Source organism: Neodiprion lecontei, chromosome 2 (assembly GCF_021901455.1).
Source record: "Neodiprion lecontei isolate iyNeoLeco1 chromosome 2, iyNeoLeco1.1, whole genome shotgun sequence".
NCBI classification, from domain to species: domain Eukaryota; kingdom Metazoa; phylum Arthropoda; class Insecta; order Hymenoptera; family Diprionidae; genus Neodiprion; species Neodiprion lecontei.
In genome coordinates, this window is record NC_060261.1 from 9,804,494 (window position 1) to 9,820,653 (window position 16,160).

At 37.6% G+C, this 16,160-nt stretch overlaps 1 protein-coding gene across 9 annotated transcripts in view; it reads left to right on the forward strand.

The window, feature by feature from the left end:
• Positions 1-16,160, forward strand: part of LOC107218323 (Down syndrome cell adhesion molecule-like protein Dscam2) — a 123,056-nt gene that overhangs the window by 75,213 nt on the left and 31,683 nt on the right. For all 9 annotated transcript variants that reach the window (XR_006902613.1, XR_006902614.1, XR_006902615.1 and 6 more), the window contains exons 8-10: positions 8,882-9,026; positions 15,115-15,266; positions 15,357-15,629. Coding sequence is in view for 6 of the 9 variants with exons in the window: in XM_046730283.1 (XP_046586239.1) it covers positions 8,882-9,026; positions 15,115-15,266; positions 15,357-15,629 (570 nt within the window). In the remaining 3 variants the exon portion in view is untranslated. The remainder of the gene's footprint in view (positions 1-8,881; positions 9,027-15,114; positions 15,267-15,356; positions 15,630-16,160) is intronic.

Below are 16,160 nucleotides of genomic sequence, written 5' to 3' on the forward strand. Positions count from 1 at the left end.
CGGAATGGACGCTACTGATGTGCTCCGGGGGATGCAGGTGTAAGGGAGGACGGGGGTTTGAACACCGCGAAAGGGACGGAAGACGGAGCCTCCGGGTTGACTCGAGAAAGAATTTAATATCTACTTTGCATTCCTCGCCTTTATGTATATATGTATACTACGCTCTTTCCTTCTACATCTATTATGCTAGCATCACGGACGATGTGTGAGAGAATATGAAAAATCTCTGACAGTTACACGTATTCGTATCGCGTGCGTGTGACGAACATCCGGAAGTTGAACAAAGTTCAGGTGACTTGGCGAAAAGCTTGGTATTTCTCGTGTAAAAGATACTTCTGTCTGTACTTTGGCTGCATTCAGCAATATTCTTGCGAACGAGTTAATTTCACCTATTTCATCATGCGATACAGTCGCATCTTGAGAAGTTATCAAGTTCACGTATTCGTAACCTACGAGGATTTTATTTTAAATTTGGGAAACAAGAAATTAAAAAATTATAAACTAGGAGCCTGAGTTTCGATTTTGTATTTCAAATCACTTCGAAATTGTTACTAATGTAACAGATTCGTTAGATTTTATTCCACGACGGCTTAGTTTTTGAGCACAGCTATGTTTTACCATTTTATCGGGACGCTATTTTTTCACATTGCTTTCCGTAAATGGTTTATTTTTCAGGATCTTACTCGTATAGATTTTGATCGGAAAACAGCAATAATAAATTTACTGTTGATAAAAAAGAAATGACCTGTATCGGTGAATCTGTGAAAAATATAAAACATAAAATGTCATGTCATTTGACCAGTTCCTCAAAATAAAAAACATTACAAACCAGATACTTATGAAATTACGAAAACGTGAAGACAAAAGTTCAGAGACTGTGCTTAATGTCAAGTTATCTGAAGTAATAAGAAGAACAATATTGGAAGAAAAGAAATTCGCAACTCGAAATAACGAGGCGCAAACCGGATTAAAATCGGGAGACGAAACAGTAAAAAGATGAAGTAACTCGTGTGCGAATAGTCGTAGTGTAGATACACCTGGAGGGTAGAGAAAAGAGAAAATAATATAAGGAGGAAAAATTTCACTCGTTTTTTTCTCTGCAGCGCGAAGAAATCATCTCTGACCTGGAACGTCTGGAGTGACGAAAGAGAGCTCGTTGAGAGGTCGTCTGTACCTGGGCAAGAACAGAGTCGGCAGACTATGAAAATATGCGACTCGTTATAGCCTTTGATTCGGCGATAATACGGCGATGATTATATTCTTGCGGTCCATGGATCAATCGTTCCGGAATTGCGATTCCGCAGACGATGTGGAGAATTGACAATGAGTCGGCTCGTATCGTCGTGCAGGCGCACTTTGTACGCTTTTCTCTTTTTCCTCCCACTTTTTTCTACTGTCCTCCAATAGTAGGTCGGTACGGTGTAGACTCCATCTTCGAAGTACACCAAGCTAGCACGCCGACTGCGGGATTTCCTCGTCTCTTCACGTATCAACGATTCCATTGTCCTCTTCTGTCGCTTTCGTATTCGGAATAGGTGTGTATATACGGGGTGTAGCCGAGTAAACGCCACGGTATGTTCGGCTGCTTACCACTCAGGGGAAAAATTATCGGTAAAACAGACCTACCGAGTCATAATCACTTTAACGTAACCTACGGAACGCGATCACTGAACGCTTTAGCGTAGGTTACAAAAAACGAAACAACTGCTCGGTCAAATCCGCATAACTTGGAAATACGAACAGTAACCAGTTCGCTCGTGAGGACTTCAAACGCGCTGACTGTCGGTAACTCTGTAAGTCTGTTTTACCGATATTTGTGCCCCTAAGTGGGAGGCAACTCCACATATCGCGGGGTTTACTCGGAAACACCCTGTATATGCGACATTCAACGCCAGTCGACCTTTTGAATTTGGTTCACGGTTTTTTGTATAGTTGTTCGAGCACTGAAATTTGTTTTCAATCTTTTTTCAGCATATCTGTTTTACTTATGATTTTTGAAAAGCAGGATGTCTTTAGACGTAATTCGAAAGTCTGAATAAATTCTCAGAACCTTGCCTAGACTTAGGTTGGCTCAACATTCGATTATACTTTTTTTTTTGAGCTTATGATTAAAAAAAAAGTTAACAAAAATAAGAAATAATAGTCAATCTTTTGGGAGCTGCGACTTAAACATTCAAAAATCATAAGTAAAATAAATTTACTCAAAAAAAGTTTACAAAAAGGATGAGTGCTCTTTAAACCTAGAACAAGAATATAAAAAATCGTGGACCAATCTCAAGTGGTCGAGGGTCAGATAAACCGTATATATATATATATATATATAGGTCAATCCCTTATCTTTCGTAGTTAAGGGCTATCTTGTTTTCAATAAAGTACTGCGGTTGATGCTGGTAATAACTGAAATATATTTACACTATTTACATATGTTCAAACGATTCAGATAATTACAATATGGAATTATGCCCAGGATTACCTGAATCAACAACTAGTACTTATAATTATTAACTTTGTTTGATTATAAACCTTAGCGCCAAGCGCTACGAGCCTTTTGCGTGTTTCTGTTTGGATTACGCAGTTTCGACTAATCAGCATGACGACCGCTGTCTCTGGCTTGGTAGGTGTGCCGAGCGGACGACCTCTGATAGTCGCGCTGTAGTTTGGATTAGTCTCAAACTTACATCCCCCCCTCCCCCCCCCCTCCCAGACTTATGTTTCAGGAGTCAGGAGTCTGGAAATAGGGGATCATTTTATTTGCATGATAAACGTTTGACTCTGGTGTTTTAAATCCCGAGTCAATAATATACAGTAAGTCAGAGATTTTTTTCTTTATTCTAAACGGGCCCACTCTGACCGGATCAAGTTTTTTCCTATTTAACCGACTTCCGTTCTGAATATAAACAAGATCACCGACTTCGTATGTTATTTTTCGTTTATTTTTATCATAGTAAACTTTATTTTGATTATGTATTTTTTCTGCATTTAAAAATGCTATTTTTCTGTTTTTCTCTAAATTTTCTAAGTTGTTTTCGTTAAGTTCCGACGGGAGATAGGATTTATCAATTCCATTTAAAAGGTAATTCGGTGTAAACTTTGTTGTGCTGTGTATTGTGTTATTGTAGTTTTCTACACACTGTTCAGCTATGACTGACCACGGCCGGTCTTTTTTTTCAAATATTTTACACCTAATCGCATTAACTAATGTTTGATTTGTCCGTTCATTTTGCCCGTTTGAAAAGGGGCAGTCTACCGCGGTGAAAATGTTTGTTATGTTTTCTGCTTTTAGATAATTTTTAAATTCTTTTGAGTTTATTCCCGCGTATTGATCAGTTAGAAGTACTTTTATTTTTCCCTTTTTCTGAACTTTTTTTACTAGATTTATGAAATCTTTTGCTGTCTGTGTTTTTGCGATCAATACAAAGGCGTACTTCGTGAAGTGGTCTACGATTAAATGCAAGTATTTTTTTGGTGATTTGTTTCCGCTGAACCCTCCTATTGTATCCAAGGATATTATTTGAAACGGCTCCGACGCTGGACCTAATTGTGAAAGGGGTTGAATAAAATTTCCGAACCTTGATTTATTTCTTACGCAAGTGTCGCATGCTCGACAAATAAGTTTTATATGTTTGTGCATGTTTTTAAAATAGTATTTTGGGGTTAAAGTCAGAGTTAACTGCTTTACTCCAATATGACTTTCGTTGTGTATATTTTTTATCATTTGAATACCTAACTTTTCCGTCACCCATATTTTTTCTTTGTTATTTAAGATTTTATAACAAATGTTATTTTTTTTTACTGTTTTATCCTCTTTTTTTATATGTAATTGTTTTTGGTCGTTCCTCAGTTCTTCCATCGATAAAAAATTTACTATTTTTATAGCCGTTTCACTGCTTGTGTTTTCATCTAGTACTGGGTTTCGAGAAAAGCTATCTGCTTCTGCATTATTTTTGCCTGGGTTATACTTGATTTCAAAATCAAAGTTTGAGATGTAGTTTAATAATGCTAATAGTTCAGGATCTTTACTCTTTTTTACATTAAAGTTTTCAAGCGGTTTGTGGTCTGTGAAGATCGTGAATTTATTTCCTATAAGTTTATATTGCCAATATAAAATACACTCTTTTATCGCCAGGACTTCCAAGAATATAGCGCGTTTGTTTTCTTGCGGTTTTGTTAGTTTTTTTGAAAAAAAAAAGACTGGTTTTATAGAATTGTCTTTTTGAGGTTGTTTTAAAATTGCTGCTACTCCTTTTTTGGATGCATCTGTAAAAATGTATATAGGAAGTTTCGGGTCAAAAATTGCCAATATCGGCTCAGAGCTGAGATAGTTTTTAATTTTTTTAAAACTGTCTTCACATTTTTGTGTCCATTCGAATTTTACATTTTTTCTAAGTAAATTATGTAGTGGTTCTAATTCTATCGAAGCTTTCGGTATGTATTTTAAGTAGAAATTTATTTTTCCCAAGAGTTGCCTCACATTTTTTTGATTCTGCGGTTTCGGAAATTTTTTTATTGCTATTAAGTTATCATTTAGAGGTTTTATCTTATTTTCTTTTATTTCATGTCCCAAATAGATAACTGACTTTTTTGCAAATGTGCATTTTTTTTTGTTTAACTTAAAACCCGCTTTTTCTATGGCGATGAGAGTTTCGTTAATGTGACGTGAATGATCTGAAGAATTTTTTGAAAATATCAAAATATCATCGATATAATTTATCGCGAATTTCTCGAGATTGTTTTTCGCTAATACGTCACTCAGAATTCTCTGAAAAATTGCCGGAGACGATTTTAAGCCGAAAGGCAAACATTTCCATTGCCAATGCCCGTTTTGGGTTATAAACGCGGTTTTATATCTATCTTTTTCTCTAATCGGGATTGACCAGAAGGCCGAATTTATATCTAATTTTGTAAAAAATTTGCAATCCCGGACTTGCATTAGCAGATCGTCAATGATTGGGAATGGGTGGCATTCTGGTATAATTATTTTATTTAGTTCGCTATAGTCTACGCATAACCGTGACTTTCTCCCTTCTTCTTTCTTCAAAACAAGAGTTACCGGGGAAGCGAACGGACTAGTCGAGCGTTCAATTAAACCTACTTTCAGTAATGATTTTATTTGTGAATTTATTTCTTCGCTATCCGCTATAGAGCATTTGTACGGTTTTCGCGCAATATATTTATTTTTGGTAAGCTTTACTGGCGCCTCGTAGCCTGTTACTTTGCCTACTTTGAACTTGTCCTCTGTAAACAGCTGTTTGTGTTTATTCCACACGCGTTCCAAATAGATCTCACTGTTTACCGCTATGTTTGTTGACATAGATTCTGTTTTCCTATTCTCATGTAACTGACATTTCTTTGTATCATTTTGAAAAATTTTCAAATTTTCATTCTGACACAGTTTAAATTCTTTGATTGCATCTAAACCTAACAAAATGTCATCCTGAAAAGAGACACTTTTTACAATATAAAAACATATTGTTTTTGAAATATTAAAAATTTTTGTTCTTAGATTTATTGAGCCTAACGTATTCGTAGTGCCTGCAAATGTATTGAGTTTGTTTACCCCACTTATTTTTTTGTTTAATTTTAATTTTACCACTGTATCATAATTTATTATCGATACGTTTGCTCCCGAGTCATATACCGCAACGACTGGAGTATCCTCGATACCTATTGTTAATCTGATAAGTGGGGTCGCCATCCGTTTTTTGATTCGTCAGAAGACGCTACGCTCTCTTCAATGTTCGTGTTATTTATTATACGTATTTTATCATTTCTTGTTTTCTCTTTATCATAGAGTTTTAACCTGCACACATCTTCTGAGTGATACCTGTTTGGAAATCCTTTTTTATTGCAGTAGGAGCATGGTTTTTTTTCTGATTTATTTTCCTCTGGGATTTTTGTTTTGATTTTTTTCTCTACAAGACCTTCTGACTGATTTATGAGCGACATTAATTTATCAATTGTATCTAAATCTTTTCTATTTATGTGTACTTGAATTTTTGCTGGTAAGCCCAAAACAATTAAATTTATTTGAGTGTTTTCTGATATTTTAGAATCTGTGTCTAAAAGCAGATTTCTCTTTTTTAGTGCGTACTCTAAAAGCGAACCATTTAAATAACGAAATTCGTATGCATACTTTATTTCTGGCCACCCTATCACGGCAAAAGTATCTAAAAAGGAATTTTTCCAATGCTCCCATGGCCTTGTAATCCTATTTATTTTCAAAAAGCTTTGAAACCAGTCAAGGGCCGGTCCCTCCAAAAAAAATCTCAACGTCTCTGCGTAGTTTTCTTCTCTACATTTTAAACGGGTGCACTCGCTCACGAAAAGATCCATAAAAATAGCCGCGTTCTGGTTTTTTCCTGAGAATTTTTCCAGAATCATGTTTTTCACTCGTGACGTTATCTTTTCATGCGGAAAGGTTTCAAAATTATGGGTGGGAACGGGACTGGGATCACCATACGCTCGACATTCATCCAAATAAATACCGTCGTAACATACATTTCCCTCTTCATCTAAGTATTGCCCTTCAAGTTCATCTACTAGCGAAATCCACACCTTCCGGAACTTTCCCCGTGTTTTAACACTCTTGACTATATTTTTCACGATCTTCGTTTCGAAGAGTTTTGGATGATTCTCTTTCGTTGAAAAGTGTTCCGGAAATTCATAAGTCGTGTCCTCTCCTTCTAATTGAATTGTGCGAACTCTCAAAATGGTGGTTCTAGCGTCTAATGCCTCGGAGACAAAGCAGAATTTTGCTCGAACCACAGCCATAGTTGTTGATTTATAGGTCAATCCCTTATCTTTCGTAGTTAAGGGCTATCTTGTTTTCAATAAAGTACTGCGGTTGATGCTGGTAATAACTGAAATATATTTACACTATTTACATATGTTCAAACGATTCAGATAATTACAATATGGAATTATGCCCAGGATTACCTGAATCAACAACTAGTACTTATAATTATTAACTTTGTTTGATTATAAACCTTAGCGCCAAGCGCTACGAGCCTTTTGCGTGTTTCTGTTTGGATTACGCAGTTTCGACTAATCAGCATGACGACCGCTGTCTCTGGCTTGGTAGGTGTGCCGAGCGGACGACCTCTGATAGTCGCGCTGTAGTTTGGATTAGTCTCAAACTTACATATATATATATATATATATATATGTATACGACAGCTAACAAGCGCCGAAATCTTTGACGGTGTTTTCGTGCACAGTCAAATACCGAAAGGGAATAGATAGAACAAATAGAACAAATTTTATTATGCTACGCTTAGAACCCACAAGCACATAAAGAGCCAAGTACAGAGGTAGTACATTATGAAATTAAATTGAGTTAGAATAGAGATACTTGAGTTGTAACAGAACATATATGAGTTGAGTAATCATGTATTATAAATTATAAATTATAAATTATAGGTTACAAGTTACAACTTACAGCCTAGAAGATGTAATGGAGAGAGAACAGAAAAAAGAAACGTACAAGTGCGATAGATAGATTAAGTATAAACTAGGCGTAGAGTAGAGGTAGAATAGAGGTAGGGGGTAGACGTGAGACGAGAATACATTTACGTAACGGGATAGCATAAGTTTGAGAGGCTATGGTGCAAGTAAAAAGAAACAGAAGAAAAAAGAAAACAGAAAACAGCCTGATGCTGTGATACGGCGGCGTCAGGTTAGAGATTAAAGCTCCTGAGCAAGGTATGGAATATGGAGAAGGGAAGGGAGATACGAAGATTAAGGAAAATGAGAAAAATCAAAACACCACTCCGGCACAGTTTTAGTCAAACTGCACGTTCCCACCGTGTTACATCTGCCGTTCTACGCTTCGAGCATGTCGCTAATTGCGAACGCTGGGGTACAAATTACCCCTTTCGTTTCTGCTGCTACACGTTCAGGTATATATGCATATATGTATACATGTATATATATAGACACACGTATGTATGCAGACACGAACGGCAAAAGTTAATTCCGGATTTTCAGTCTGGTTGGGTGGGCCAGGAATATTTGAATTTCCTGGACGTGAAGAGCCTGAAAAATTATCTCCGCCATGCAGCTTTCCGATCGGTCACGTATATAAATTAAGCTACCAGAAATTTACGTCCAGTATACACCGTGGTTATCGAATTTCATGTCAGTCTGCTTTCGGATTTTGTCTGGGATAATGACTATCGTAATGTTTTTTTTTTTTTCTTTTGTTAATAACGAAAAAAATAAATAAATAAATAAATAGCGGAGATCATTCAATGAAACGACAAATCTCACGCTGGACTAAAGTCATTTATTAACAAACACCAATTAGCGGGTAATTTTTTTCACATGTATTATATACGTAGGTGACTCCTATTTGTGCTTACAATCATTTTAATACGTTGGTTTTCTTTTTCCCTGCCTTCATATTGTATAAAAATCGTACTGTAAGGTATTATTCTTAACATAATTATCTATCGAAATGGTGGAAAGTCTTTCACCGATATACGTTGTTGAACCAAGAAACCGTGCGATAAAAACAAAAAGTAAAATGTGACCAAACACCACGAATTTTTTTAACTTTATCTATAGGAATCAAATAACTTTTTCAAATCCGGTGTAGCATTCTCAAAATTCAAAACTCTTCCTATCTTTTCTTTTTTATTGCTAATCGACTGGTTGAGGAACCTTTCATTCAAATAAATATAATTTCAATACTAGCAAAACTAAACAAAATAAACAACATCAAAAAATCTATTTAGTATCAGAATATTGAATTAACAGGCAAAAGCTGACCCCACGAAATTTAAAAAAAATATAATACTTCACACATAGTATTATTTGTCGTATTATCGACGAAAACTTTGCTCAAAATATCACCCTGGATATGTTCATTTTGATTTTTCAGACGCTCCGCCGGTTCTGCTGTACTCATTTATAGAGCAGACGCTGCAGCCTGGACCAGCTGTATCACTGAAATGTTCGGCAGCAGGAAATCCGACACCTCAAGTAGCCTGGGCTTTGGATGGATTTCCACTACCAACAAACGGAAGGTACGTGAGCATCGAATTGCAATACAGAATTATTTTTCATTTCACGTTTTAATGGCTTAGAGAAGAATAACTCGATCACGTGTTTTCTTTTTTCATTTAAAACAAAGTCGAGTCCATAATGACAACAGGCTGAAAAAAATACAACCGTGCAACGTGACCCGGATAATAAAGTATCAAAATGTAATCTGTATTACATACATTAATCGAAAACGGTGAAATTGAGTTGCGTATAACTTTTGCAATTACCAGTTTTAAAGGATATGAAAAAATGTGGAGAATTTATTTCAAAATCACTCCTCTTCGCAATCAGGAATATGTTTTTTGTGAAACTTTGCTTTCCGGCTTCCGGCTAATTCAACAATTCCTGGTAAAACGGAGCGAGTCAAAATGACGGTACCATTTACCTGATACGGTATGCGAGTCAACTCGTTGACCAGAGTTTATTCAAATACGGTCAGGGGTGGCGGAATGGAGCAGAGTTGCACAATCGCCACCGAACTGATACATCGAACGCGGTACAGAAGCCTTGTGCCAATGGAACCACGGGCCAACCAACTCCTGCAGTCTGGTTCGCTGCACAACTTTTCTCCCTCGGGTACCTCTGTCATCCCCGCCTTGATCAACTCCCGTTTCTGTCCCAGATTAGCTCGACTACCATGTTTCGTTCAGCGTATCGAGTGTGCTTACCTACCAGAGTCGTTCGTTTGGAAGCAACATTTTTTTTTCTCCTTCTAATCCGAAAAACTTTTTGTAAATAGCAAACAAATAATCCTCCTGAAAGGATAATATCTCTTTATTCAAATTCTAAAAGCTCGTTTTTGGAACTCCAAATTTTTCCGTATTTTAAATAGCACGGGAAATATGTAATTTATTTTTTTTTTAAACTCGTTACTACTAAGCCTTGTTTGATCAGACAGACTTAATTTTGAAACATTACGTAGAAAATTAAATTCTCTGCAAAAGTGTACTTTCAGTTTTTGGTTTAAGCGCTATTAGTTAGTTACTATAAACGTTCGAATACGGATTTTTAAATTGAAAAAGAGATGAGAAAAAACGTTACTCGTTAATCGCTGAAGCTACTGATTCTTTCTCTGTAAACATTTTTATGGAAATTCATACAGTCGACTACAAATTTGTTATGCGGATTGTGGTTTTAAAGTCAATAGTTTAATCACTAAGAACATTTTTAAACGACTTTTAAACAAAGTTTATAATTTTATAACCGTTTGAACTCTGGTCGTATGGATCTCGTTCAATCGACACTCTTTTAGAGAATCCAATTCACTTCAAAATACTTCCAGCATCAAGTCGAGTGAGTTAAACACAAAATTACACAGCTTCAGCGTGCTATATCAGTACTATAAAATTTGAATTCCAATTGCGATCTTTTAATGTTGAATCTAATAGCTATTCCTTTGCAAAGATTCTTTTCTTGCTACATTTACAACAAGATTTTCATGTAAAAGTGAAGTAGATAAAATATTTCTTCCAAATGAAACAGTTTCTAATCTGAATATCGTGAAAATCTGGAAAGTTTTCACTGTTTAGCCTCTTTTATGGAATCCTTCATGCGACATAAATTAAAGAAATTTCCTTTTAATGTTGTTGTGTAATTTCGCAGAGAAAATTTTGGTGTACTTTGGAAGCAGTACAGCGTTAGTTGTCAAAATGAAGCCTAACTCGAACTCTGCAATTGCATCTAGGTGCGAATCGCATTTCGTACATATGTGTCAGATTTTGCTTAAAGCTTGTTATTTGTTCGCCTGCAACGTCACCGCAAAAAGTTAAATTCGGGTCTGGCTGCAGCCTCGAGAAATTCGGAAATGAACCTGCACGCACCTGGATACACGACATGGACGAAGCTCCACGATGCCACAGAATTCTCTGCTCCCCTCGATCCTATCTCAAAACCTGCAAGTTCGTTCGCCTCAAGCTTTTGTTTATTGTACGTTTGCTCTCTGGCCCGTTTCTCGGTACACTTCTCGTTTTACTAGCTCTGAATTTTTCCGCTGAATCCACTCTATGCGTGGTGGTAAATTTTGGTCAGCAAAAACTGAAACTCGTTGCGGAAAATCGTTTGTACAAAGCAAGCATGTTTTCCTCGTTTTTACATGCGTGTTTTTCGTACGGAAAGTACACGTTTCTATGACAATCCAGTAAGCCTGCGAATGCGCATGCGCGGAGTACAGAAAATGCCACTTTTAAGTCCTAGGAGTCGAAGTGGTCTTTTCCGTACTACGCGCATGCGCTGTTGCGCCAAATCTGACCATAAGCGACTCTAACCTTAATTTCGTGCTTCGAGAAAAAAACGCGAAACATACTCTTGTTGTATAAAGTATCGCGTGCAACAAGGAATATTTTCAATATTCGTCTTTGGCTCACCTACTAATCAAATTGCAAACTTACGCTCGGTCCGAAAATACCAAGTTTGCCTCCTTGTTACACAATATAATATTGCTCGATTTCAAACTTACCAAATTATACGCATCCCGGCTGCACGTCGTGTACGGTATTTTTGTTCGTAAGTCACATTGTGCAGGACGGGTAGTAATCGACGCCAAGCTCAACGAGCCGACTTTTATTTTTTCAAGGGTAATTTGACAGTTGCTAGAATTTTTTTCACCCGGGGAACGTGGGGCAGACAGCCGTGGAGCCGAATCGATAGAAGGCAATGGCGCTTAATTGCAAATTCCTGGTTCCTGCCGGCTCAGCAAATGTTGAAAAAATACGTTCGACGCTCTTGCATCTCGACTGCTAGCTGCACCTCCGCCCTTTTTTGACTTCTTCTTTTTACTCCATTTTCGATTACTTTTATTCAGTAGACCGTTCCGCATGGTTACCACAACTCGTGGCGCATTCATTGAACAAAAGTGCACCCTTCGGTCCGCTCGATTCATCCGAATTCACGTCCGTTCGAAAAACCATACCGGCTCTCTGGTCGAACGCGAACTATCCAGAATGCTCTTTATATTTCACCTGAAGAAATATGTCTCATAAAAAAAAAAAAAAAAAAATAAAAACAGAAACAGCCTTTACTCGCTATTCAGAGCGTTCCTCAATCTGATCCTAGAAATCGGATTCGCAAAGGGTGAATAATTGCTTGTTTCAAAGAAGCAGACTGTCCTTCAGATCTAAAATAGGTACCTAATTCCTAGTTGAGACAAAGCGAAATTGTAAAAGGTAGAATTTCCATACATCTGATGATGGGCAATCGAAGAATATATGTATACAGTAGAGAACTTTAGTGGTCATGGTGCATTCCACGTCAATTCAGCTAGAATCTACCCTCACCCTCTTGTATTTGGTCTACGATTCTTGTATGATTGTTTCAACTCTAAACGGTATTACAATTTTTTCAGATTTTTTCTACCCTCTCCCGTGACTCCCGAATACTTTAAATGATGATAGTTTCAAAATGATCGAAACGTTCTGGAACGTACGAAAATTTTTTAACAATTATGTAACCAAAACCAAAAACGATCCAACCAAACTTAAAATGGACAGGCCGAACGGTCATTTTTTATTCATTTTTTAACTAACATATTTTCTTTGGTCATTTTAATTTTTTTTTTTTTCTATCATTATTAGGAGTCGATATATCTTTCCTGATACAACAATAATCTGTAAATTTTAACTGCAATGCAAAAAATATATAGAAACCTGTACTATCGAAAGAAAAAAATTATATGAACGCTTTTTAGAACTGGAACAACCATATGAAAAATTGCGGACAAAATCCAAAAGAGTGAGAGTCCGACCCTCGCCGAATCGACGCGTAATATCTTATATGTATATATATACATATATAACGTACACTCGAATGCTGTTCAGAAGCGAAATTGAAACACGAAGATAAGGTTCTTCCGTAAACCTCAGACGAGATTCCGTCGGGTTCGCCGTTACGAAACGCGACAAGGGTGACAGTAAATATGGTGTCAGATGGTGGGATAGGAGAATCGGTAAATGGAGGTTGATGCAGCGGCGAGACGGATTCGAGGTACAAAGGAGTAGGACCAGGTATAGGTTCAGTCGTCGGTGCTTTCAATATTCCATTTCCGCCGATCGAAGATACGATAGGTCTCGTTGAAGCGCGAGAGCATAAAGGTTCGTTAAAACGATCCAACTCGACCCGCAGCGTCTAGTTAACCAATTAATGCGCGCTGGTTTATGGTAGCGCAAATATTCTAACGAGGACATTCCATGGAAATTTTCAATGCCTAAACCACAACCTGTATCTCCTCCTTTCGTTCGACGCATCAAGCGCGAAATTTTTTTGTCAGATTATCAGGATTCACGTATGTATATACCAGAGATATTTTGACAGCGTGTAAAAATTTAATCAAAAAAACTTTTAAAGCGTGTCACGCCTTTAGATTTTTAATCACAACTCAAGATCGAAACTTGTCTTTTGATAAAAGTTAGCATATTGATTGAGTCAACCTTAACGTTCTTAGACTGATATTATAAGTGTTCTGCACAAATAGAATTAACATAGTAACTTAGGTTATATGGTCTATTTTCGCAAACAATACAATCAATATTGACGTCCGTAAATCCGAGCTTCCTCTGCACACACACACAGACCTATATTATTCATAAAATTAAACCGTCGCATATATATTTTCTCAGAGAAAATTGGCAGAGAATTTATTAGCAATTTAGAATCTAGAGTCCGTAGAGAAATGGGTATGCGTGCCAAAACATAATTTATAATTAAAATGCAATTCCAGTCAGGCCGGTGGCAGTGACGTCCATAAATCCAGTAGTAGTAGCAGCAGCAGCAGCAGTAGTAGCAGGACCGATGGAATTGCAGTTTCAATTTCCAGCGTCCGGACATGTAGATTAAAAAAAATGAAATATTAATCATAATAATAACAATAATAAAAGCAATGAAGCAAGAACAGCGAGCGAAAAACTCAAGTTAAAAAAAAAACAAAGTACAAACGACAGAGATATTTATGAAATGAGTAATGGGTGAAGACTGCAGGCGTATATACATATTATGCATACATATATTCCTACGCATAGCGGTAGAGATAAAGTATTTTTCAACGTGTGCACATTCCGAAGGATCCTGCATTCGCTAAACCACGATCCGCACTTGGAGTGTGCGAAAAATGAAAAAAAAAAAATGATGAAAAAATGAAAGGAAAAGAAACAGACAAAGAGAAAATACACAATTATGTAATATGCACGGCCCCCTTGCGAGCAGACACGTCAGGCGTAACTGACATCCAGTCAGCATTATGCAAGGCACACTGTGTCCATATGGGCATACCTACTAGCAGATTTGTACCCGGTTACCTGCCATTGTTGCAAAAGACATATTATGCATTAATTTTTTTTTCCTTTCATTCTCGTCTCTGTTTCCGCATGTTCGCTTTTGCGGCCTTTATTCAGGACGTGCGAGGCAAATAGTTCAGGAAAAGTATTAAAGTTCGAAATTCAAGTGAGAGAATTTCTTCTTAACGCGATAAAGAAGATAATTTCAAAACTGCGAACGGAGAGGATTGCAGCAGGTATTTTGACATTTTTTTCACAGCATAACTGTAGGTATGAACTTTATGGTGTATCTTATGGCTTGTACCCATATCACGTTCTAACATCAACAAATCCCGATAAACGAATTGACGACAATGTCAATACATTTTCTGACGAGGTGTTTCGAGCTTTTGAATCACGACCTACAATCGTTCCTTATATTTTATACAAACTGTTGGCGATCAACTGACGAGCTGAGGAAAGAATATATTTTTAGGGAATTTGCAAAGGATTCATTCGTTGATGAAATGCGCCATAATTTGTGAAAATTATAAAAACGAAAGGACAGAATCTGTTTTTTGGGTTCTCTTTTGTTCGATACCGTTCATCCGATGCAGTATTATCCTTAACAAACTGTGGAATTACGTTACATTGTAGGATCCTGACGGGTCTGCGATCTTTCACGCAGCCATCACCTGACGAAATTGACGCAGAGCAAATTGCATTAGCATAGCCAGTGTGGCCGCGAAGCCTGGAATTGAATTTTTCCCCCCGTCATTCGCTCTTGCAATCGTTGCAAAATAACGTCTCATTTCTGTATTTTCAGGTCCGTAATTGGGCAGTACGTCACGGTCCACGGAGACGTGATATCCCATGTAAACATAAGTCACGTGATGGTTGAAGACGGTGGTGAATATTCGTGCACAGCCGAGAACCGGGCGGGTAAAACGACGCACGCAGCTCGACTCAATGTTTACGGTATAACTGAAACCTTCAGGAGCTTCAGAGTTCGCTTTGAAATCTCCACCACGCGTGGTCTCACCTCTTACATGCTTTCCTCGTCCTCAGGCCTCCCCTACATTCGCATGATCCCGAAGGTAACCGCGGTCGCTGGTGAAAGTTTTCGGCTCAAGTGTCCCGTCGCTGGATATCCGATCGAGGAAATCAAGTGGGAACGTGGAGGAAGAGAGCTTCCCGATGATCTAAGACAGAAGGTACTTCTCGATGGGACCCTTATCGTTTCCACCGTCCAGAAGCAGGGCGACTCTGGTGTCTACACTTGCTCGGCCAGGAACAAACAGGGACACAGTGCACGGAGGTCCGGAGAAGTCGCAGTCATCGGTAAGGCCTCGATCCTATTAACAAGACAAACAATTTACTGGAGTCATTTCGACAGTTTGTGATTCCGAATTTTTTCATGATCAAAATTCAGGTTCACTATCAATTCGAAATTTGTAAATTCGAATGTTGCTAGTCCTTTGAAGTCTCTCAGAAGATGACGGTAGTTAATAGAAAGTCGGTTCTGGATACAGATTCCTTTACCGACGTTATACCGACACTCCCAATGTCGGTACAGGAATCTGTATCCTGAACCGACTTTCTATTACTACTAATGATCGTCTCACTGTCGATTCCTGTAAATCGTGTGAACCTTTCAAAATTTTGATCACTCTAATTCACGAAATTTTATCCGATGGTCAGCTTGAATGTTGGCTGTTCGGAATTTTGACCAGCATCCATATTCAACTTTGTAATCTATGACTTTATGACCGTTATATTGAAACTTTCAAGACGAAGGAGTCTCAAAACTTCCGATCTCTGCTATCAGCGCTGGTGAAAATTTTTTGATACTCCGTCAACTTTTCCCGACTG